This window comes from Carcharodon carcharias, chromosome 1 (assembly GCF_017639515.1).
Source record: "Carcharodon carcharias isolate sCarCar2 chromosome 1, sCarCar2.pri, whole genome shotgun sequence".
NCBI lineage: Eukaryota > Metazoa > Chordata > Chondrichthyes > Lamniformes > Lamnidae > Carcharodon > Carcharodon carcharias.
This window is the reverse complement of record NC_054467.1, coordinates 216,093,967-216,120,288: the sequence shown is the minus strand read 5'-3', so window position 1 is coordinate 216,120,288 and position 26,322 is coordinate 216,093,967. Positions and strand designations below refer to the sequence as shown.

The following is a 26,322-nucleotide window of genomic DNA, read 5'->3' as shown; positions in this document are numbered from 1 at the left end:
TCTGTCTGGACCCTCCTGGTCAGTAATTAAGTCTTTGCCCATTAGGTCATCAGAGCAGATCACTGGTGTGTAACTTAGGCTCTTTCCCATGAACTACTGAAAGCTTTATATTGCTGAGCAATAACATTTTGTACTCAGTTAAATTACTGTTCAATTTAATATAAATTAAAGCAGAATATCAATGTGCTTACCAGGTTTGCGCTATATGCCAAGAATGGAAATGGGATTTCCAAGAATTCCATTAGTTTAGCCTCAATTGTATTTTCCCACCCGCCCCCAAAAAGAATGTTTATTTACTTAACACACCGATCAGGAGATTTACCTTCAGCTGTCAGCCTTGACTCAGTGATAGTACTCTCACATTTGAGTCAGAAGGTCATGGGTTCAAATCTCACTCTAAAGAGTGAGCACATGGAATGATGCAACGCAGAAGACTGCCATTCAGCCCATCATGCCTGTCAGACATAATCTAGATTGGCACTTCAGTGGTTGGCAGACTATTATTTAAATGGAGAAAGACTCCAAACAAGTGCAGCATAGAGGGATCTGGGTGTCCTTTTGCATTAAACAAAAGTTAGCATGTAGGTGCAGCTAGTAATTAAGAAGGCAAGTGGAATTTTGGCCTGTATTGCTAGGGGGTTGGAGTTTAAAATTAGGGAAGCTTTGTTACAACTGTACAGGGTGTTGGTAAGGCTGCACCTGGAGTATTGTGCACAGTTCTGGTCCCTGTATTTAAGAAAGGATATGGTGGCATTGGAGGCAGTTCAAAAAGAGATTCACTAGGCTGATTCCTGGGATGAAGGGGTTGACTTATCAAGAATGACTAAACATGTTGGGCCTTTATTCATTAGAGTTTAGAAGAATGAGGGGTGATCTTATTGAAACATACAAGATTCTGAGGGGGCTTGACAGAGTAGATGTTGAGATGATGTTTCCACTAATTACAGAATAACGGGACACATTTAAAACTGAGATGCGAAGGAATTTCTTCACTCAGGATAGTGAATGTCTAGAAGTCTCTACATCCAAGAGTTGTGGAAGCTAGATCACTGAAAGTATTTAGGAGGAGGTAGATAGATTTTTGAAATAGCTATGAGAAGCTGAGGCGTGGGGCAGATCAGCCATGATCCTATTGAATGGCAGGGCAGACTTGAAGAGCCGAATAGCCTACCCCTGCTCCTATTGTTTCTGTTATGTTCTTAATACCAACGCTATGTGTGTGTGTGTGTATATATATATATAGAACCACTGTTTACTTGCTTCTATTTCCTTAGTTTCCTTAATTCAATTCTGTCAAGTCTGATTACATAAGTGAAAATTAAGCAACTGGTAAGACATAGTCCATTTTAGTTCCAAATAGATGAGAGCCATGTTCTTGCCTGCTTGTAAACCTTTTATTCAGGCTCCCTAGTGTAGAATAACAGAATAGAACTTTAGAAACATAAAGCACAAAAGGAAGCTCTTTGTCCAAATTGCCAGAAAGAGTCCATTATCCCCACTCTCCTGCTCTTTTTCCACAGCTGTGCAAATTTATTTTCTATTAAGTATCTGATCATTTTTGAAAGTTATGATTCAATTAATTCAATCTGCTTCTATCCATTCAGGTAATGCACTGCAGAATTTTAATTGCTGGATACAAAAAATTCCCATCATTTTCCCCTTAAATTTTTGGCCAATTTGGAAGAATGAGAAAAGAGCTATTGTACTGATCCTGGCCCTATCTCGAGATCAGAGTAAGGGTATCCAAAAAAAAAGTCCAGAGAATAAAAATAAGATAGGATAATTTTGAGATGAATGACAAAGAAGCGATATCTCTCAAATGCTTTTACAAATTTCAAAGCAAGTTTTACATACATATCCTCTGGGAATGTCCAGATCTTCAATTCCAGGATCATTTTCCAGATGTTGTTTAATTTTCTCTTCTAATCCATTGGCATCTGCTCCATGAAGGTGGTCAATTCTCACTTTATTTCGGAAGAACAAGAATGATGGTGTTGCTGTGATGTTATTGGCTGTTGCTGTTTGCTGCAACAGTAATAAGTTTATTAAGAACATTTAAGAAAAGGTTTTATAAAGCAAAACTAATTCCAACTTCAATTGCTTGGGATTTAAACCAAAATTCCAATCGTAGAATAAATGCCGGTCAATGCTGAAGTGGAGGGGCGGAGAGAGGTTAGGTTTGGTGGGAGAGAAAAGAGCCTTAATATCAAAATTGCACTTAAATTATGCACATCTTGTTCGATCCTCAGCTGCAGTTTCAAGTCCTGTAACCGAGTTGCCCACCCTCTGAAACATGCATCTCCAAATCACCGTTACCATTGATGAAAACCCCCAAAGTTTGATTTCTCCAAGAATGTTCTCATCAGTTTCAAACTCCACCCTAATCACATCCCATTTTGAACTTAACAGCTTGTATCCAAGTCTATAAAAATTCAAGCGCAATCAGCCACATTCTTGCAGATCATAAGGGACATCACATTAGAAATTTTCATCTTATAAGTCCCTCCACTGCCTTTTCCAGCTTGATGTTCTGCACGCTCTCTGCTGTGTGCGCCTTGATCTGTTCCTCACAATATTTAAGACTGTTTTCAACTAATCAAACAAGCTGCATTCTATAAATTGCTACCTGACTGCTTTTCTCTGGCGTCTTCAAAAGACACCTCAAAACTACTTTGATTGCACTTTTGGTCACATAACTACAATTCCATGTACTACTTGGACTCCTCCATTCCCCATAAACCACCCTTTTCAGTGATGCATAAAGATGTTATGCCAATTTAAGTTGTACATGCATTTCAGAAAGTTAAACAAGAAACTCCCCAACATGCAATGCAAGGGGAAGCTGCCATGAAAAATGCACTTGCTGGTTTACTGCGCCTGATACAAATTGTTAAGATCTCAACAAGTCATTATGCTTTAAAGGAAGAAAGTGACAGGCAGCTATCATTTGGTAAGTTTTTACCCATTAATCTCATTATTGAGGAATGTCAACATTGAGAATTGAATAGTTTCTGCTTTTCGCACCACATGGTCGCACAAAGCACTTGCAATTCAACTAGGTCAGGGATCTGCAACCTGCGCACACATGCGGTCAACAGGACTCAAGCACAGCTCCTGACCATGATCAACCAAACCCACTAATGGTAACTAAATGGTATGGTTAGTTTCCTTAAACTTTTATTAGCATTGCATTTGAGAAAATATTAATATACAATTTTTTGTAAAAACCTAATGTTGTTGAAATGCATCTCAGTCCTTTTTTTTCATTATTGACATTTGAGTAACAGCATTGCGGCTCTTAAAATGTTGTGACAATGAGATTTGAAAAGTGAATCTTTTTGATATTAAGATTGCCAACCCCTGGTCTAAGATGGTGTTTCCATGTGGAAGAAAGCTTGCATTTACTTGAGTCTCAAATAAACACTCCCTTTTGCATCAGTATTTCTCTCACTTGACACTGGACTGGTAATCCAGAGGCCCAGATTAATGCTCTAGGGTCCCATGCATCATGGCACATGGTGGAATTTGAACTCAATAAATATCTGGAATTCAAAGTCTAATGATGACCATAAAACCATTGCAGAGTGTCGTAAAAACCCATCTGGTTCACTGATGTCCTTTAGGGAAGTAAATCTGCTGTCCATACCTGGTCTGGCCTACATGTGACTCCAGACCCACAATAATGCACTGACGCTTAAAAATGACCTTTGAATATGAGCCATTAGAGATGGGCAATAAATGCTGGCTATCCAGTGACGCCCACATCCCATGACCGAATAAAAAACACTGGCCATTCCAGCTCAAAGTATAAAGATTTGTTCTGGGCTCTTGTTCCTATAACAAGCTGTTTACTCATGTAAATGTCAGTACATAGTTTGTTTGCTCAATATAATTAAATGGCCGTCATTACACACCTGAGTGTTAGCATGCTTAATGCACCTTTTACTAACAGGCTTTACTTAGCAATGCAATATTGTACACGTTTCCTTTGACAGGCTATAGAGTAGCAACTGAACGGGGACTAGTGAAAGGACCTTTCCCAACCTTGCCACATGTTGCATAGCACTGACAATTCACGCTGGGACAAGAAAGGAAACAACACATGATGCACTGGTGTACAGTTTAAGTTGCATCATGTGTCTGAAAACAACTAGCTCAAAAAACTGCTCAGTTTACCCAAGTTTATGCTAAAAGCAGCACATTAATTAAGCCTATAGCAGCACATATGAAATTGGGAGCCTCTCTTGGCCTAAATTTGCACCAGCAATGCAGTGAGATCACATGGTATGCAAGTTTAAGAAAATAGAATCATGAGAAATAAAGGGCACAAAATAATCTACTGCAGAAGGAACAAGGCTGGGTCTGTAACTGACAGGATTTCTAGAATTCTCTTAGTAATTTATTTTCCCTGATTGTGAAGCCTAGGTGAAGGAATTATTTTCATTTCCGATGACACAAAGGTGTAGCAAACAGTGAACGTGATACCAATCAACAGGGCACCAACAGGCTAGCAGAAAGGGCAGACAAGTGACAGATGGAATTTAATACAAAGTGTGAGGTGATAAATTTTAGCAGAAGGGATAAGGGCAACCAGTGGAGGCATAATGACACATTTCTAAAGAACAGGGTGGGGTAGGGGGTGGTGCTCATGTGCACAGATCTTTGAAGCTGGCAGGACATATTGAGAGTGGTTAGCAAAACGTATGGGATCTTGGATTTCATAAATAGAAGTGCTATGTACAAAAACAGGAAAAAGTTATGCTGAACCTTTATGAAGCTCTGGTTAGGCTACAGTTAGAGTACTGCATCTAGTCATCACACTTTAGGAAGAATGCAAGGGTCCTTGAGAGGACGAAGAGGCAATCTATCAGAATGGGTCCAAAGATGTGGGGACTTTAGTTCCACGGTTCTGTTAGAGAAGTGAAGTTGTTCTCCTTGAAGCTAAGGAGATTATAGGGAAATTTGTTCAGAGGTGTACAAAATCATGAAAGGTTTACATAAGATTGACAAAAAATTTGTTCTCGCTCATTAACAGTACAAGAACTGGGTGACAGAGATTTAAGGCTTTGGGCAACAGATCCAGGGGGAGGGGTGAGGAGGAGCTTTTTTTAATGCAGGGACAGAGTGTCTCTGAGCATGGTGGAAGTGGGGACAATTAATGATTTCAAAAGGAAACTTACATGTGCATTTGAGGAAATAAACTTGCAAGGTTACAGTGATAAAGTGGGGGAATGGGGCTGACTGGAATGCTCTATAGAGAGCTGGCATGGACTGTGAGCCAGATGATACGAAGACAGAAAACAGTAGATGTGCAGGGAAATCAGGAAGTTGTGATTAGGTGATATACCAAGTCTGCATTTCAAAGATCTGAAGATAACAGTAGCAAAATGCTAGAGTTTTGAGGTCCTGGGAACAACTGAAATAAGCATTCATCAGGTTACAACACACTGATGATGCCGGAAGGAAAACAAGAGAGGAAAGCATGGGAGGGGCATTAATTGAAACTGAAGTATGGGATAAAAACTAAGATAAAAGCGAAATACCGCGGATGCTGGAAATCTGAAGTGAAAACAGAAAATGCCTGAAAAACTCAGCAGGTCTAGCAGCATCTGTGGAGAGAGAAACAGAGTTAACGTTCCGAGTCCGTATGACTCTTTTTCAGATATAAAGAGAAGCAGAAATGTCTTGGATTGTGTACTGTTTAAGAGGGGTGAAGCAGATGGAGCAAAATAAGTCAAGGATAGGCGGGAGCTAAGGAGAAATTTAACAAAAATGTCATGGACACAGGGCAGGGGTGTTAATTGAAGAATAAAGAAGTGGCATCAAGGTAAGATAACAGAATGTGTTAAGAGCAGAATATGGGTCAGTGCTCTGTGAAGGCAAAAGAAAAACAAGTGATAAATGGCCCTGTGTTTTTTTTGGGAGATGGGGGGTCTGTTGAGGAAAAATGGTATAAAAAATAAATTTAAAATAAAAATGGATTAAAAATGGGGTAAAGATGGGTAAAGGGGTAAAGATGAAATTCATGGTATGAAGTTGTTGAACTCATTGTTGAACTGGAGGAACAGCACCTCATCTTCCAATTAGGTACTTTACAGCCTTTTGGATTAAACATCGAATTCAATAACTTCAGACCATGAACTCTCTCCTCCACCTTTACCCTATTGTTAATCCATTTTTTATTATTTATTTAGCTTTTAAAAGTTTTTTTTAATTCCTTTTTCTCTCCAACATAGAAAATAGGAGAAGTAGGCCATCGGCCCTGCTCCGCCATTCATTTTCATGGCTGACCATCCAACTCAATCGCCTGCTCCCGCTTTCTCCCCATATCCTTTGACCCCTTTCGCCCCAACAGCTATATCTAACTGCTTCTTGAAAACATGCAATGTTTTGCCCTCAGTTACTTTCTGTGGTAGCGAATTCCACAGGCTCAACACTCCCTGGGTGAAGAAATTTCTCCTCATCTCAGTCCTAAATGGTCTACCCCATATCCTCAGACTGTGACCCCTGGTTCTGGACTCCCCCAACATCAGGAACATCCTTCCCGCATCTACCCTGTCTGGTTCTATTATGAGTTTTATAGGTTTCTATGAGATCCCCCCTCATTCTTCTGAACTCCAGCGAATATAATCCTAAACGACTCAATCTCTCTTCATATGTCAGTCCCGCCATCCCAGGAATCAGTCGGGTAAACCTTCGCTGCATTCCCTCTATAGCAAGAACATCCTTTCTCAGATAAGGAAATCAAAATTGCACACAATATTCCAGGTGTGGCCTCACCAAGGCCCTGTATAACTGCAGCAAGACATCCCAGCTCCTGTACTCGAATCCTCTCACTATGAAGGCCAACATACCATTTGCCTTCTTGACCACTGACTGCACCTGCATGCTTACCTTCAGTGACTGGTGTACAAGGACACCCAGGTCTCATTGCACATTCCCCTCTCGCAATTTATAGCCATTCAGATAATAATCTGCCTTCCTGTTTTTGCTACCAAAGTGGATAACCTCACATTTATCAACATTGTACTGCATCTGCCATGCATTTGCCCACTCACTCAGCTTGTCTAAATCACACTGAAGCATCTCTGCATCCTCCTCACAGCTCACCTTCCCACCCAGCTGTGTCATCTGCAAATTTGGAGATATTACATTTAATTCCCTCATCTAAATCATAAATATATATTGTGAATAGCAACAGGACCCCCATTCCCCACACAAGGCCAGCTATCACTTGTTTTTATGATTTGCTTTCAGAGCACAGACCTTGTTCCACTATTAACACATTGTTATCTTTACGCCACTAATAGCACCTTCTTTAGTTTTTAATACTACCAGTAACACTCCCTTTGTCTTATGTCCATGACATTTGTCAAATTCCTTACTTCCCACCTATTCCTGTCCTTCTATTTTGCTCCACCTACTCCACTCCCTCTTACACAGTATAAAATCCATCACATTTCTACTTCTCTTTAGCTCTGAAGAGTCATACAGACTCTAAACATTAACTGTTTCTCTCTCCACAGATGCTGCCAGGCCTGAACTTTTCCAGCATTTTCAGTTTTTATACAAAATAAAAACACCTTTACTCCAGAGGATAACTTTATTTTTAATTCATGAATTAAATATGGGAATTTTTCAATCCACTCACCTGACACTGATGCACATCAACTTCCAGAAAGACAGCATGTGGGTATTTGGAACTCATTGCACTGAAAGCTGGAGCTATTCTCACACACGGTCCACATCTTTAAAAAGAAATCACAACTAGCTTATTACTCAGCCATTATTAGAGATGAACACTTTTTCATCACTGATTCATAACTGTTCACTGGAGTGAAAAATAACCAGTGAATGGACTATTATTTTAATATCACATTACTTGACAGCCATGAATCATGTGGTGTACTGGACAGGGTGCAGGCTTTCAATGTCTTAATTCATAATATCACATGTCTCTCATTCTTTTATAAAGATCTGAGTCATATTCACCCTCCATCTTCTTTTCTCCAATGAATGCATTAGTTATTTTCCTCATGGCATTAAGCTTTAAAACTGCTGCTCTCTATTCTCTCTTCAAAGCATCCATACCATTCACAATAAAGCGCCAAAATACTGTATTCTAATTGTGAATCACTTACATAGGGTTGAGATGGCCCTCATCAATTTATGATTCAGTACCCTCATGATCACATAGAATAAAGCTGTTACCAGAATTCCCTTACTGTATATTTGTAACAAGTAGCCATAAACATGCTCAAAACTACTTTGTCAATGGGCGTCAGTTTACCCAGTACCCACAAATTCTCTTACTATTTAATAATCATCTCAGACCCAGGGCATCATTGCAGGAGTTCCTCAGGGTAGTATCCTAGGCTCAACCATCTTCAGCTGCTTTATCAATGACCTTCTCTACATCATAAGGTCAGAAGTGGGGATGTTTGCTGATTGCACAATGTTCAGCACCATTCGCGATTCCTCAGACACTGAAGCAGTTCATGTGCAAATGCAGCAAAACCTAGACAATATCCAGGTTTGGGTTGACAAATAGCAAGTAACATGGGTGCCACACAAGTGCCAAGCAATGGCCACCTCCAACAAGAGAGATCCTAACCATCACCCCTTGATATTCAATGGCACTACCATTGCTGAATCCCCCACAATCAACATCCTGAGGGTTACCATTGACCAGAAACTGAACTGGGCTAGCCATATAAACACTGTAGCTACAGCAGCAGGTCAGGGGCTAGGAATCCTGTGACAAGTAACTCACCTCCTGACTCCCCAAAGCCTATCCAACATGTACAAGACAAGTCAGGAGTGTGTTGGAATACTCTCCACTTGCCTGTATGAGTCCAGCTCCAACAACACTAAAGCAGTTTGACACCATCCAGGACAAAGCAGCCTGCTAGATTGGAGCCCCTTCCAAAAACACTCACTCTCTCCAACACCAATGTACCGTGGTAGCAATGGGTACCATCGACATGATGCACTGCAAAAACTCATCAAGGCTCCTCAGGCAGAACCGTCCAAACCCATGACCACTACCACCTAGAAGGACAAGAGCAGCAGATGGGAACACCACCACCTGGAAGTTCCCCTCCAAGCCACTCACCATCCTGGCTTGGAAATATCTCACTATTCCTTCACTGTCACTGGGTCAAAATCCTGGAACTTGCTTCCTAACAGCACTGTACCCACAGCACATGAACTACAGCGGTTCAAGAAGGCAGCTCACCACCGTCTTCTCAACAGCAATTAGGAATGGGCAATAAATGCTGGCCTAGCCAGCCATGCCACATCCCATAAATGAATTATATAAAAAAAAATGAATTCACAAGATGTGCACATTGCTGTCAAGGCTAGCACCTGCTGCACACCACAACTGTCCTTGAGGTGGAGCTGGTAAGTCACGTTCTTGAACATAATTGAGAAGCATACTAGGCCATTTCAGGGGACAGGAGAGTGTCAGTCACATTGCTATGGGTCTAGAATCACAAAGTATAGACCAGATTGGATAAAGACAGATTTCCTTAAAGGACATGAGTGAACAAGACAGTTTTAAGAAAATTTCACAACTATTGAAGCTAGCTTTGTAATTCCAGATTATATAAATTTATGGAGGAGGCAGTGATGCAGTGATATTGTCACTTAACGACTCATCCAGAATCTCAGGATAATTCTTGGGAGACCGGGGTTCGAATCCCATCTACAGCAGATGGTGAAATTTAAATTCAGTGAAAATTTAGAATTAAAAGTCCAATAATGACCATGAAACTATTGTCAGCTGTTGTCCACTAATGTCCTTTAGGCAACAGAATCTGTCATCCTTACCTGGTCTGGCCTACGTGAATGTCCAGACCCACAGCAATGAGGTTGACTCCTAAATGCCCTCTGAAATGGCCAAGCCTCATCCACTACTCATCAGCTACTCTTTTGCTTCTTGTATATGATCCTGGAAGTGAACAGAGGCCTGGGCTAATGATCCAGGGACATGAGTTCATAGCTCACCATGGCAACTGGGGAAGGTAAATTTAGTTACCTAAATTTTGTTTAATTCTTTCACGGGATGTGGACATTGCTGGCTAGGCCAACATTTATTGCCCATCCCTAGTTGCCATTGAGAAAGTGGTGATGAGCTACCTTCTTGAACCACTGCAGTCCAGGATTTTGACTGAAGGAACAGCGATATATTTCCAATTCAGGATGGTGAGGGGCTTGGAGGGGAACTTCCAGGTGATGGTGTTCCCAAGTGTCTGCTGCCCTTGCCCTTCCAGGTGATAGTGGTGATGGGTTTGGAAGGTGCGGTCCAAGGAGGCTTGGCAAGTTCCAGTAGTGCATCTTGTAGATGATACACAATGGCAGCACTGTGTGTCAGTGGTGGAGGGAGTGAATGTTTGTGGATGGGTTGCCAATCAAGCAGGCTAACTAAAATAGTGAAATGGAGAATCTCTATGGATGTTATTTACATAAAGTCCCTTAATATAGCCTGTTAGCTCAAGTTGAAGCTCATTGAAATGAAGGCTAATTATTAACCTGTTTTGGACATCAACTCACTGGCAGGAGATAGAAAGTAGGGATAATGGGCAGGACTCTTTAATGTGACCGGTGTCCTACAAGGAGCTGAGTTGTGGCCTTGACAATTTATCAAATTTATTTACAATATATATGATGGGATTGAAAGCCACATATTTCTAAATTTGCATATTTTCATTGACAGAGGCTGCGCTGTAAACAATGTGGATGGAACCATAAAATTACAATACAATATTGATGAACTGGACAGGTAAAACTATGGCAAATTGATCTCAGTGTCAGGAAATATGAGGTCATTCACTTGTAATTCATCAGTTAATGGACAGAGTATTTTCTAAATGTTAGAACATTGGCATCTCCCAGGATGTGGAAAATTGTGCTGTCCACAAAAGGTTAATTACCACCCCAACCTACTCTTAAATATCAGCTAAGCGATGGAAGGCGTTTTCAACAGTTGCTATCAAGCAGCACTTAGACAGCAATAACTTACTCACTAACACTCAGTTTATGTTCCAGCAGGGCCACTCAGCTCCTGACCTCATTAAAGCCTTGAACCAAACATGGACAAAATAACTGAACTCCATGGTGAGGGGAGAGTAACTGCCCTTGACATCAAAGTAGCATTTTACCAAGTGTGGGATAAGGGGGCCCTAGCTCCACTGGAGTCAATGGGAATTGAGGGAAAACTCTTAGCTGGTTGGAGTCATACCTAGCACAAAGGAAGTTGGTTGTGGTTGTTGGGGGTCAGTCCTCAGACGTTGCTGCAGGAGCTCCTCAGGGTTGTATACTAGAACCAACGAACTTTCATCAATGACTTTCCTTCAATCATTAGGGCAGGAGTGGGATTGCTCACTGATGATTGCACAATGCTCAACACAATTAGCAATCCTCAAGATACTGAAGTCTGCACCTATATGCAGCAAGGTCTGGACAAAATTGAGACCTGCAGAGGAATGCTGTGTTTGGCTGCAGTAGAGAACTTCAGCTGGAAGTTGGTGACAAAGGGAGCTAAATTCTATCTAAAGTCTAGTCTTTCTTTAATTTAGCAAAGAACTAAAAGTTGACATTAGGGTTGGAAGAAGGTGAGTTTTAGGCCGGAGAGGAAAGGCCAGTGAGAGCAATATGAAAGGGCGCAAAAAACGGAGGCCGAGACCAGAGAGAAGAGGAAGGCCTCAGGGCCTTCAGGCGGTGGAGTTCAAAGTGACGTCACATTTCAAAAAGTGACATGACGTGGGGAGGAAGTAGATTGGTAAGTAGGGTCAGCTGAGTACTTCTACTAATTACACTGCTGCAGTCCATTAGCTTAAACAAAATTAGGTGAGGACTTTGGACTGTAGCACGGGTGTTTCAAGTGGAATAAGGCCCCTAGCATAATTATTCTTTAAATGGAGTAACTACAGAGCTTAATCTAATGGAAGTCATGGCAGCAGAGCTCACACCCGTGAAGTGCTCCTCCTGCAGTATGTGGGAAGTCATGACGTTCTAGTGTCCCCAGCGACCATGCATGCAGGAAGTGTGTCCAGCTGCAGCTATTGGCTAACCGCATCTCGGAGCTAGAGCTGTGGGCAGAATCACTGTGGAGCATCCGCGATGCTGAGATTGTTATGGGCAGCATGTTCAGTGAGGTGGTCACACCTCAGTAAAGGCCGAAGAGGCAGAAAGGGGATGGGTGACCAACAGGCAGAGTAGAGGAAGGCAGGTATTGCAGGAGTCCCCTGTGGCCATCCCCCTCTCTAACAGATACACTGTTCTGGATACTATTGGGGGAGACGATTTAGCAGGGGAAAGCAGCAGGAGCCAAGTCCATGGAAGCACAGGTGGCTCAGCTGCACAAGTGGGAAGGAAGAGGAGTGGCAGGGATATGGTGATAGGGGATTTAATAGTAAGGGAAACAGGTGTTTCTGCAGCCGGATAAGAAGCTCCAGGATAGCATGTTGCCTCCCTGGTGCCAGGGTCAAGGATGCCTCGGAGAGGCTGCAGGGCATTCTGAAGGGGGCAGGGCGAACAGCCAGTGGCCGTGGTACATATTGGTACCAATGACATAGATTTTAAAAAAGGATGAGGTCCTACAAGTGGAATATAGGGAGTTAGGACAGAAATGAAAAAGTAGGGCCTCAAAAGTAGTAATCTCAGGGTTACTACCAATGCCACTTGCTAGCGAGAGTAGGCATAACAGGATATATCAGATGAATATGTGGCTAAAGAAATGGTGTAGGGGGGAGGGATTCAAATTCTGGGACATTGGGACTGGTTCTGGGGAAGGTGGGACCAGTACAAACAGGACAGGTTGCATTGGGGCAGGACCAGGACCACTGTCCTTGGTGGGGGGGTGTCGGTGTTCGCTCGTGCTGTCGGGGGAGGGTTTAAACTAGTATACTAGAATGGCAGGGGGATGGGAACCTGAGCAGGGAGACAGGGTAGTGGGGAGACAAGGATAGAAACGATATACAGAAAAGTAAGAAGCAAAAGTGGGAGGCACGAAAAGCAAGGGCGAGAACAAATAGGGCCATAATGCAAAATAAAGCTAAGGTGGCTAACCAGGTTAAAAAAGTCTAAAGGCATTGTATCTTAATGTGCAGAGCATTTGCAATAAGGTAGATGAATTAACAGCGTAAATAGATATAAACAGTTTTAGTATAGTTGTAATTACAGAGACATGGTTGCAGTGTGACCAAGAATGGGAGCTGAACACCCAGGGGTATTCAATATTTAGGAAGGACTTAATAAGCAAATAGGGGAAGAAGGTGGGGTAGCACTGTTAGTAAAGGAGGTAATCAATGCAATAGTGAGGAAGGATATCAGGACGGAAAGTCATGATGTGGAATCTGTTTGGATGGAGATAAGAAACACCCAAGGGCAGAAAACGCTGGGGGTAGTCCATAGGTTCCCAAACAGTAATGGAGGTGTGAGGGAAGGCATTAAACAGGAAATTAGAGATGCATGCGGTAAGGCTACAACTGTAATCTTGGGTGACTTGAATCTGGATATAGATTGGACAAACCAAACTAGCAATAATACTGTGGAGATAAAAACAAAAAAAAAAAACAAAAAAAAAAACTGCAGATGCTGGAAATCCAAAACAAAAACAGAATTACCTGGAAAACTCAGCAGGTCTGGCAGCATCGGCGGAGAAGAAGAGTTGACGTTTCGAGTCCTCATGACCCTTCGACAGAACTGTGGAGGATGATTTCCTGGAGTGTGTATGTGATGGTGTTTTAGACCAATACGTTGAAGAACTAACTAGACAGCAGGCTAACCTAGACTGGGTATTGCGCAATGAGAAAGGATTAATTAACAATCTTGTGCAGGCTCTCTTGGGGAAGAGCGAAAATAAAATTATAGAATTGTCCATTAAGATGGGGAGTGAAGAAGTTGAATCCTAAACTAGGATCCTCAATCTAAATAAAGGGAAGTACAGGGGTAGGAGGCTCAAGTTGGCAATGATGGATTGGGGAACCTTACTAAAAGAGTTGGCAGTGGATAGGCAATGGCTAATATTTAAGGAATGTATGCATGAATTACAACAATTATTCATTCCTGTCTGGCGCAAAAATAAAACAGGTAAGGTGGTTCAACCATGGCTTACAAAAGAAATTAGGGATAGTATTAGATCCAAGGAGGAGTCATAAAATTGGCAGAAAAAGCAGCAAGCCTAAGGACTGGGAGCAGTTTAGAATTCAGCAAAAGTGGTCAAAAAGATTGATCAAAAGGGGAAAATGGAGTATGAGAGTAAACTTGCAGGGAACATAAAAATTGACTGTAAAAACTTCTATAAATATGTGAAGAGAAAAAGATTAGCAAAGACAAATGTACATCTCTTACAGTCACAAACGGGGAAATTATAATGGGGAGCAAAGAAATGACAGAAGAATTGAACACATATTTTGGTTCTATCTTCACAAAAGAGGACACAAATAATTTCAAGGATCGAATGAGAGGGAAGAATTGAAGAAAATCAGTAAAAGTAAAAAAAAATGATGCTGGAGAAATTAATGGGGTGAAAGGCTGAAAAATCCTTAGGGCCTGATAATCTATATCCCAGAGTACTAAAGGAAGTGGCCCTGGAAACATTGGATGCATTGGGTCATCTTTCAAAATTCTATAGACTCTGGAGCAGTTCCTACAGATGTGAGGGTGGCAAATGTAACCCCACTATTTAAAAAAGGAGGGAGGGAATTACAGACCAGTTAGCCTAACATCAGTAGTGGGGAAAATGCTAGAGTCTATTATAAAAGAAGTGTTAACAGAACACTTAGAAAGCATTAACGGGTTTAGACAAAGTCAGCATGGGTTTACGAAAGGGAAAATCATGCTTAACTAATCTATTGGAGCTTTTTGAGGGCGTAGCTATAAGAATAGATAAGGGAGAACCAGTGGATGTGGTGTATTTGGATTTCAAGAAGGCTTTTGATAAGGTCCCACATAAGAGGCTAGTGGGCAAAATTAAAGCACGTAGGATCAGGAGTAATATACCGGCATGGGTTGAGAATTGGTTGAGGACCGGAAACAGTGAGTGGGAATAAATGGATCTTATAAATATGTAAATGACTTGGATGAGGAAGCGAAATGCAATATTTCCAAGTTTTCAGCAAACAGAAAACTGGGCAGGGTTGAGTTGTAAGGAGAATGCAAGGAGGTTTCAGGGCGATTTAGACAAGTTGTGCATGAGAACAAACACATGGCAGATGCAGTATAATGTGGATAGATGTGAAGTGAAAAAATAGAAAGGCAGGGTATTATTTAAATGGTGATATATTGGGAAATGTGGATGTACAAAGGGATCTGGGTGTCCTTGTACATCAATCAATGAAAGTAAACAGGCAGGTGAAGCAAGCAATTAGGAAGGTAAATGGTATGTTCGCCTTCATTGCAAGCGGACTGGGGTGCTTTATTGACCCCTCTAATCACATTTTGGTTTAAAGTTTGTAAGGTTCCTTTAAACTTTGTTCTTGGTTTTACATTTAAAATCTTCATTGCAAGCGGATTTGAATTCAGAAGTAGGGATGTCTTACTGCAATTATACAGGGCCTTGGTGAGACCACACCTGGAATATTGCATGCAGTTTTGGTCTCCCCACATAAAGAATATACTTGCCATAGAGGGAGCAGCAGCGAAGGTTCACTCGGCTGATACCGGGGATGGCAGGACTGTCGTAAAAGGATACATTAGTGAATACAGTCGAATCAGAGTTTAGAAGAATGAGAGGGGATCTGATTGAAATATATAAAATTCTAACAGGGCTAGACAGACTAGATACAGGGAGGGTGTTTCGCCGAGTTGGGGAGTCCAGAACTAGGGGCCACAGTCTCAGGATAGGGATGGGGGAAGGCCATTTAGGACTGAGATGAGGAAAAACTTCTTCGCTCAGAGGGTGGTCAACCTGTGGAATTCTCTACCACAGAAGGCTGTGGAGGCCAGGTCACTGAGCTTTTCAAGAAAGAAACTGATAATGCCTTGGATATTAGGGGCATCAAGGGGTATGGAGAGAAAACAGGAATATGGCGTTGATATAGACGATCAGCCATGATCATATCAAATGGCAGAGCAGGCTCGAAGGGCTGAATGGCCTACTCCTGCTCCTAGTTTCAGCTAAATGGTGCCACACAAGTGTCAGACAATTACCATTTCTAACAAGGCAGAATCTAAATATCTCCCCTTGACGTTCAATAGAATTACCAATGCCGAATCCCCTATCAACAGCCTGGGATTACTATTGACCAGAAACTGAACCAGCATATAAATACAGTGGCTACAAGAGCAGGTCAGAGTTTGGGAGTAACTCATCACCTGAATCCCCAAAGCCTGTCCATCAACAATAAGGCACATGTCAGGAGTGGGATGGAATACTCTGCATTTGCCTGGGTGAGTGCAACTCCAACAACTCTCAAGAAGCTCAACACCATCCAGGACAAAACAGCCCGCTTGAGTGGCACCCTATCCACCATCTTAAACATTCACTCCCGCCACCACCGATGTGCAGTGGCAGCAGTGTGTACCATAGACAAGCTTCGCTGCAGCAACTCACTGAGGGTCCTTCAAAAGCGCATTCATAACTCGCAACCTCTACCATCTAGAAGGACAAGGGCAACAGCTGTATGGGGACACCATGACCTGCAAGTTACCCTCCAAGCCACACATCTTCCTGACTTGGAACTATACCACCGTTCCTTCACTGTCACGGGATCAAAATCCTGGAACTCCCTTACTAGCAGCATTGTGGGGGTGTACCTGCACCAGGTTAAATGTCGTGTTCAAGAAAGCAGCTCACCACCACCTTCTCGAGGGCAATCTCCAGGACTAGGGGTTGAAGCCTTTACAGCTATACAAAGGCCTGTTTAGCCCACACATGGAGTACTGTGAACAGTATACCTTAGAAAGGATATATTGGACTTGGAGGCAGTGAAAAATAGATTTATGAGAATGATATCTTAACTCCAAAGATTAGATCATAATCATGAAGCAGTCCATGTCTAAATGCAGCAAGACCTGGACAACATTGGGCTGACAAGTAACATTTGCATCGCACATCTCCAACAAGAGAATCCAACCATGGCCCTTTTATGTTCAATGGCATTACCATCACTGAATCCCCCACTATCAACAGCCTGGGTGTTATCATTGACCAGAAACTGAACTGGACTAGACATATAAACAGCAGGTCAGGGGCTAGGAATCCTGGGATGGGTAACTCCCCTCCTGACTCCCCAAAGCCTGTCCACCATCACAAGGCACAAGTCAGGAGTGTGATGGAATACTCCTCACTTGCTTGGATGAGTGCAGCTCCCACAACACTCAAGAAGCTTAACACCATACAGGACAAAGCATCAGGCTTGATTGGCACCACATCCACAAACATTCACTCCCTCCACCACCAATGCAGAGTAGCAGGAGTGTGTATCATCTACAAAATGCATTGCAGGAATTCACCAAGGCTACTTCAACAGCACCTTCCAAACCCACGACCACTACCATCTAGAAGGACAAGGGCAGCAGACAGAAGGCCACCACCTGGAAGTTCCCCTCCAAGTCATTCACCATCCTGACTTGGAAATATATCGCTGTTTCTTCACTGTCACTGGGTCCAAAATCCTGGAACTCCCTTCCTAACATCACTGTGGGTGTACCTACACCAGATGGACTGCAGCGGTTCAAGAAGGAAGCTCACCACCACCTTCTCAAGGGCAAGTAGGGATGGGCAATAAATGCTGGCCCAGCCAGCAAAGCCTACATCCCGTAGATCAATTTAAAAAGATAATGTTTGACTAACCAGACATGCATTCCCTGGAACTTAGAAGGTTAAGGGGTTACATGGTTGAGGTTTTCATGAGAAAGCAGTATAGATGCAGTAGGTAGAGAGCAGAGAGAGGAACTATTTCCACTGGCTGGGGAGGGGTCAAGGGCTTGGTTGCATACTTTCTCTTCTGAAACCAGCAACTGATGCTTGATCAATGTTTACTTTAAATCGGAGATTCAGATTTGATAACCAAAAGTATCAAGACACATTGGGGAAGGCAGGAGCAAAATGGCCTATTTCTGATCCTATGCGGAGAAAGCAGACAGGTGGAGGTTTAGCAAGGGAATGCCAGAACTTAGAATGTTAGCAGCTGAAAGCACAGCAGCCGATAGCACAGCAGCCGATAGCAGAACGAAAGAAAAGAGGATGTGCGAGAGGCCAGAATTGGAGGAGTGCAGAGACCTTGGAGAGTGTAGGATTGGAAAAGCCTAGATAGGAATACGCAAAGCCATGGAATGAGTTGAAAATAACTTTGATAATTTCAAAATGAGGGTGCTGTCAAATCCAAGCCAAAGTAGGTGAGTGAGCATAGGGATAATGGGCAAATGGGACTTGGTGCATGTTCAGATATAGGAATTTTAAATCACGTTACAGGGGTGTGGGGCGGGGGGAGGCCAGCCAAGTGTGCATTGGAACAGGGAAGTCTAGTATGGATAAGAGTTTCAGCAACAGATGAGCAGAGGCAGGAGTGGAGTCAGGCAATGTTACATAGGTGGAAGTTGGAAATTCCAGTGACAGATACAATATGGGATTGGCAGCTCAGTTAACAGTCAAATCGGATGCCAAGGTTTAGCCCAAGAAAATGGCCAGGGAAACAAATAGAGTCACGGAATAGGGGATGGAGTATATGTCAAGGACTGTGGTTTTGGCTTCCCCAATATTTATTTGGAGGAAATATCCGCTCATCCAATGCATCATGTTGGGCAAGAAGCATGACATATCAGAGGCAGTAGAGGAGTTAAAAGAGATGGGTGTTGTCAACATATATGTAGAACCTGACATTGTGCCTTCTAACAACATTGCTGTGGAGAAATAAGAGGTCATGAATAAATCCTTAGTGAACTCGTGCAGAAGCTGGAAGCAAAGCCATTGCTGATGATTCTCTGGCTATAACTAGATAGGCTGAAATAAAATCAGGAGTGGGCAGTCCGGCCCAACTAAACAACATCCTTTGGATGAGGACAATGTGGTCAACCATATCAAAGGCTGCAGGCAGGTTGAAAAGGATGAGGAAAGGTCACATAGGTTGTCATTTTGATTTTGATAAGGGCCATTTCTGGACAGTGAAACCTGACAGGAGGAGTTCAAACATGACATGGCAGGAAATGTAGTTCAGATTAGGAGATGGTAGATTTGATGACCAGAGACGGATTGGTTGTTTGCAAGAGGGTTTATTAGTAGGTTGTTTGAGAAGGTGATAGCAGATTTGAAGGGGTAGGATCCACTAATACTTTCAGTTAACATAGGATCCAGTATGGAATGTTGGGTGGTGGGCAGTTTATCAGCCATAGAATGATATGACACAACACAGAAGGCTATTCAGGCCATCGCGCCTGTACCGGCTCTTTGGTAGAGCAATCCAACTAATCCAACTCCTATTCCTCCCTCCCACCCCATGGCCCTGTATTTCTTCCCTTCAATCATGTACCTAATTGCAATTGAATCTGCTTCCACCACCATTTCAGAATCATAGTAACTCAAAAATAGAATGATTTTGCATGTCATCTCTGGTTCTTTTGCCATTCACCTTAAAGCTATGCCATCTGGTGACTGACCCTTCTGCTACCGGAAATAGCTCATTCTTATATAATCAGTCAAAACTCTTCTTGATTTTGAACACTTCAAATCTCCTCTGTTTCAAGGAGAACAACCCCAGCTTCTCCAGTATCTCTTAGTAACGGTAATCCCTCATCCCTGATACCATTTGAGTAAATTTTCTACACTCTCCCAGGCCCTGGCATCCTCCCAAAAGAATGATACTCAGAACCAAACAACATTCCAGCTGTGATTTAACCTGCATGTAATGAAAGTTTAGCATAACTTCATTGTTTGCATACTCTATTTCTCTCAATAAAACCAGGAACCTCATACGCTTCTTTAAAAAAAAATCCTCTCAAATTGTCCTGCCTTCAAAGATTTGTGTACATACACCGGAGGATTCTCCATTCCAAGAAAATGCAGCTACTCTACACGAGAATCATTTCCTCTTTGAAAACTTCCCATTATTCAATTACTGTTTCGCTGACCAATTTTTGATTCCAATCCATCTGGACCATGCCCCTTTCAGCTCAATGACATTCGCCTTCTTCCAGTTAAGCATTTTTACACTACCTTTCCATGTCATTTTTCATAACTATTCTAAACCTGATAACAACACCATGATCACTGTCCCCCAAAATTCTCTACTTGCCTCACATCATTCTCTAGAGATAGATCTAACACTGCTTCCTTCTTCTCTAGGATGAAAGCAATGATCAAAAAGATTCCCTTGTACACATTTCAGAAACTCATGCCCTCTTTGCCCTTGACATTTACTAAGTGCACATTAGGATAATTAGAATCCTGAAATCGTACTCTGTAGTTAATGCAAGATGCTTCTTTTCACATCCCGACTGTACTTTCTATATTCAAGATTTTCTTTATTTTGTAAGCCCTAAATTTATCATATGCCTCCCTTATGTTTAGTAATTATCCATAGAATGCAAGACTTTGCCAAAGACCCTTTTTCACCTCTAACTTCTCATTGCTTATTTGTCAACATGCTTTTTTTGCTAACTTTTCTGTTCAATTAATTTTGGCCAGATCCCTTTTCATCTTACAAAGCTTTGCCTTTTCCACTTTCAAAGTACCCAATTGGCTGTAAAGTGTTTTTGTACAACCTATGATCACCATATCATTGCAAGTCTTTTTTTCCTGTCCAGCACCCTTATCTTTAGACATTTTGTTAACCTTTTCTATTCTCACACTGAACTTAACTATCCTCTTGTCACTATTTTCCAATCATTCTACTCTTCCATTTCTTTTTTCCCCTCTTCATTTCCCCAGCAGTGAATCATGCAATCCCCTCCATGCTGGATTTAAAACTAATGCAGGAAGCAGTCCTAGACGTATTCCAAAAACATTCACGGTTTCAATCATATTAATTTATTCCATTGATCCCCAGAACGTGTCATCTGGAGACTGACTTGTTTGGAAGGGCATTGGAAGAGGCGAGCAGAAACCAAAAGCTCAGCTGGTCAAGAAAAGGGTCCCAAGAAAACAGCAAATCCGTGCACCTTGTCAGCCCACATCTTCCTTTGCAACAAACACACCAAAGACTGCCATGCCCGAGTGGGGGACCTGAGCCACACCAGGCGATGCTTAATGGGAGTTAACTACCAAAACGCAAACCATTGTCTTACAAGACAGAATACTGCACTACCCATCCTCAGAAAAAAATGTTGAAAGAAACCTCAATATTATTGCCCTGCGCTTGCATGCCACTCAGAATTACAAGTCTTCCCCTGTTCCCTTATCTCCACTGTTTGGTCTGCTATAATATCTACTAACAAGTGTGCTACTCTTATTCTAATTTATTATTTATCCATATGGATTTGTAACAATAAATAATGCCGACTATTTTAGTCGGGCTACTATTTTAATTTCTTAGCTATTCCAATGCATCCAGTCCCTAGCACAGCCTTTGCACTGAGACAGGCTCTGTTACTAACACTGTCAGCCCACTCCTCCCCTCTCAGTCTCTACTCAGAACCAGCAGCATCATGCTCCCATTCCAGATCAGAGGCCAAAAGAAGGCGGAGGCCGCCAGGAATGTCGATGAGGAAACTCGCAGTTCCGTCCGCTACAGCCGACGTTCCCGTGTTACAAGATACAACGCAGTTAGGCCGCAAAGCCTGGGCTAGCAGCCGCAGCAGCAGCACCCCCACCCCACCCCACCCCACCCCACCCCCACACCTACACCTCTTCCCCGGGCCGGGCCGCCGCGGTCACTCACCCTTTCATGGTGAATTTCACCACCGTTAACCTGCAGCCAGCGTTGGTCAATTCCGGCTGAAACTCGGCGTCGGCCACCACCACTTTCACCCTCATCGTCAGTGAATTGTGTCGAATATAATTTACCGTGAATGGTTCCCGGTCCGGTCCGGTCCGGTCCAGTCCAGGTCTCACTTTTTTAATAAAACAAATCCAAATGTAAAAATAAAGAAACGCTCTGTCGGCAAATCACACACACAAAGTGAAAGAGGGAAATCCTCTACCGGCGCCGACCAAACCAGATTGGAAACTCCCCCCCCACTCCGCTTCCCTCCCGCCCATTGGCTAATGACCACGAACTCCGCCGGTGTAATTGCCGGATGCTTTGTGATGATTGGCGAAGGGAGTTGTCCCTCAAAGGACGTTCATCAACTGGCCCCACCTTCCCTCCTGCGTCATCGGGCGGACTCCAGCTTCTTTGCTAAGTCATGGCCGCGAGCCGGCAATTACCCAGCAGACACCGCGAAACTACATCACCCCACCACCCACCACCCCCCCCGCCCCCCAACCACCGACTAACCCACCCACCTACTCAACCGCTCCAATGGCTACGAGGCCTCACTGGGCCTGTATTGGTGCTGCTTCCACTGCCATCTTCCAATTCAGCTAGCCCAGAAGACCTGGGTTGCCAAAACCCAGGGGCAATTGTGTTCCCTCACCACCACCACCTTGTTGCTTTAAGGCAGGGTTAATTGCCCAGCCTGTGACCTGTCCAGTGGAAAATAAAATGCTGGGAATGTTTTCAGGTTTTGGACTCTGCATCAAGACCAGAGTATATTGTGGAGGACTGACATTTTAAAAAGAAAATAGAACAAGGGAATGGGGTGAAGAAAACACACACACACATTCTTTGGAATTAGTGTGAAGCACTTAGGTGGCAAACAGAAGATAAATGTAAAGGGATAGCAGAAGACAAAAAGAAGATATAACGAGGAATGGCATACAAGACAGAATTGAAAGGATATGCAGAAAGAGAGGTGTAAGTAATACTCCACCTTTCCAAGGATTTGGTGGATGAAAGAATGCAGATAATTGTTCCAAAATTGGGTCCCCATCCCAAGTACCAACCTATTCCATGTCTACATCCTTAGAAACACCAGCAAACCTGCAATATTCCAATGTTTGCACCAACTATTGTATTGAAAGTGGGGAACTGTAATCAATGTATAAAGTTGTTAAAAGTTAATGTTAAGGCCAGAGGGCTGCAAAGTGCTGTGATGGAATCCATGGTATGGATTATAATTTTTGAGACAGATCCTAACTGAAAAGGGAAACCAAAAAGGAAAACTAAGAAAGGAAACTGACTCCCCTGTAGTGAAGTGCATAAGAAATAGGAATAGGAGTAGACCATTCGGCCCCTCGAGCCTGCTCCACCATTCAATAAGATCATGGCTGATGATCTTGCGTTTCGATTTCCACATTGCCATCTAACCTCAATAACCTTTAATTCCCTTGCCTAACAAGAATCTATCTACCTTTGCCTTAAAAATATTCAATGACCCTGTCTCCACCAGCTTATGAGGCACAGAATTCCAAAGTCACACAAACCTCTGAGAAAAAAAAATTCTCCTCATCTCTGTCCTAAAAGGGCAACCCCTAATTTTAAAACAATGTCCCCTAGTTCTGGGCTCATCTAAGAGGAAACATCCTTTCAACGTCCACCTTGTCAAGGCTATTCAGGATCTTGTATACTGCAATCAAATCACCCCGCAATCTTCTAAACTCCAGTGGAAACAAGCCCATTCTGTCCAACCTTTCCTCATAAGACAACCCATTCATTCCAGGTATCAATCCAGTAAAAACAAAATACTGCGGATGTTGGAAATCAGAAACAAAAACAAAAATTGCTGGAAAAGCTCAGCAGGTCTGGCAGCATCTGTGGAGAGAAAGAGTTAATGTTTCGAGTCCAGATGACTTCTTCAGGACTAGTAAACATCCTTTGAACCACCTCCAATGCATTTACATCCCTCCTTAAATAAGGAGACCAAAACTGCACACAGTATTCGAGGTGCGGTCTCACCAATGTCCTGAATCATAACATCCTTACTTTTATATTCAATCTCTCTCGTAATAAAAGATAGCATTCCATTAGCCTTCTTAATTACTTGCTGTACCTACATAGTAACCTTCTGTGACTCATGTACAAGAACACCTAGATCCCTCTGTACCTCATAATTATGCAGCTGTTCTCCATTTAAGTAATACTCTGCTTTTTTGTTCTTCCTGCCAGAGTGAACAACTTCACATTTTCCCACATTAAACTCCATTTGCCAGATTTTTGCCCACTCACTCAATCTATCAATATCCATCTGCAACCTCCTCATGTCCTCTTCACAACATACTTTCCTACCTATCTTTGTGTCATCTAAGTTATTGATGTAAATTGTAAACAGTTGAGGCTTCAGTCCAAACCCACTGTAGTGGTTTCATGTTTAATAATTAGTTTCAGTTTAGTTATGTGCAATTATCAAGGAATTAAAGTGTATTAATCAATTCTAAAGGTTTTAAAGGTTATTTTCTATCTAAAGTCTAGTTTTTTTCTTTAATTTAGAAATTAACTAAAATTTACTCTTTAAGCTAAGAGAAGTTAAGTTTTATTGCAACCTTAAAACTGGGGTGCACAAGCTCTCAGAGCAGCTGCAGCTAGTCAATTTGGCAGTTAGTTTAAACTGGTTTTCAGAAGCTTGAATCAGTTGTTTTCCAGGGAGCATAAAATAGACCTTGAGATAAAAACAAAAAACTGCGGATGCTGGAAATCCAAAACAAAAACAGAATTACCTGGAAAAACTCAGCAGGTCTGGCAGCATCGGCGGAGAAGAAAAGAGCTGACGTTTCGAGTCCTCATGACCCTTCAACAGAACTTCCAGTTCTGTTGAAGGGTCATGAGGACTCGAAACGTCAAGTCTTTTCTTCTCCGCCGATGCTGCCAGACCTGCTGAGTTTTTCCAGGTAATTCTGCTTTTGTATAAAATAGACCTTCCTCAATGCTGCCTTGTCTGTACTGAGAGTGTTGCTTTGGGTGTAAAGTGTGAGTTTGGTGAGTGAGTGAGTTTGCTTGCTCACTGAGAGAGGTGCTCCTTTCTTTTTCCAGCCTCCAGTAGTTGGAACTTACTTTGGTACAGGGAAAGAAGCTGATTAGTCAGTAACTGGTAAGTTTTTCTACTTGTAATAAGTAGTTTTTAAAGTTATGGCAGGTCAGCCCAGTTGAGTGGAATATACATACTGTGATATGTGTGAAGTCATGGACACACCATCTGTCCGAGATGGACACATCTGCAAGAAGTGTTGCTGGCTGCAGAAGTCTGAGCTCCAGGTTTTGGAACCCAAGCAGCAGCTGGGTCACTGTTGTGCATCTGTGAAGTGGAAAACGATGTGGGTAGCATGTTTAGGGAGGTGATCACACTACAGGTTAGAAGTGTACAGGCAGAGAGGGAGAGTGACCTCAGTCTAAGAGAACCAGGCAGGTAGTCAGGAGTCCATCTTGCTTGTTAATCGATTTTCCATTTTGGATACTGGTGAAGGTGATGGTTCCTCAGGGGAGTGCAGCCAGAGCCAAATCTGTGATACCACAGGTGGCTCAGCTGCACAGGAAGGGAGTGGAAGAGGAATAGTGATAGGGGATTCCATAGTCATGGGATCAGGCAGGTGTTCCTGTGGCAATAAACATGACTCCAAGGTGATCTGTTGCCTCTCTGGTTCCAGGGTCAGGGAAGTCTCAGAGTAACTGCAGGACATCTTTCTGGGGGAGGGTGAACAGGCAGAGGTTGGGGTCCACTTTGGTACCAACAACATAGGTAGTGAGAGGGGTGAGGTCCTGAAAGCAAATTTTAGGGAGTGAGGAAGAAGCACAACTTCAAGAGCACTAATATCAGGATTACTCACAGTACCATGTGCTAGTGAGCGTAGGAATAGGAGGATTGATCAAATGAACATGTGGTTGGAGAATTCATGTAGGAGGGAAGGCATCAGATTTCTGACGCACTGAGGCAGGTGAGACCTATACAAGGTGGACAGGTTACACCCTAACAGGACTGGGACTAACATCCCCACAGGGAGATTTGTTAATGCTGTTGGAGAGGGTTTGAACTGGCATGTCGGGGGTGGGGGGGGTGGCAACCTGAGGTGTAGGCCTAATTGGAAGGAAGTAAAGCTGGTAACAGGAAGTAGAAAAGTGGCAAGTGAAATTAGAAGGCAAGCATCAACTAAGCTTAGAATGCGCAATAATGTCAAAAGAACAAAGTTAAGGCACTCTATCTGAATACATGCACCATTCACAGAAAGGTACATGATTTAAAGCCACAAATAAAGGTAAATGGGTATGATCTGATTGCCATTAGGGAAACAAGGCACAAGGGTGACCAAGACTGGAACAGAATATTCAAGGATATTCTACATTTAGGAAGGATAGGCAAAAAGGAATCTGTGCTCCTCCATATTGAACACCACTTGGAGGAAGCACT

General features: G+C 42.6%; 1 protein-coding gene across 1 annotated transcript in view; it reads right to left on the bottom strand.

The window, feature by feature from the left end:
* Nucleotides 1-22,131, bottom strand: part of txnl1 (thioredoxin-like 1) — a 35,580-nt gene extending 13,449 nt beyond the window's left edge. Inside the window, exons 1-3 of the mRNA XM_041201740.1 lie at nucleotides 21,825-22,131; nucleotides 7,652-7,748; nucleotides 1,855-2,025 (exon numbers count right to left, since the gene is read on the bottom strand). Coding sequence (XP_041057674.1) covers nucleotides 1,855-2,025; nucleotides 7,652-7,748; nucleotides 21,825-21,919 — 363 coding nt within the window. The 5' untranslated portion in view covers nucleotides 21,920-22,131. The remainder of the gene's footprint in view (nucleotides 1-1,854; nucleotides 2,026-7,651; nucleotides 7,749-21,824) is intronic.
* Nucleotides 22,132-26,322: the final 4,191 nt, after the last annotated feature.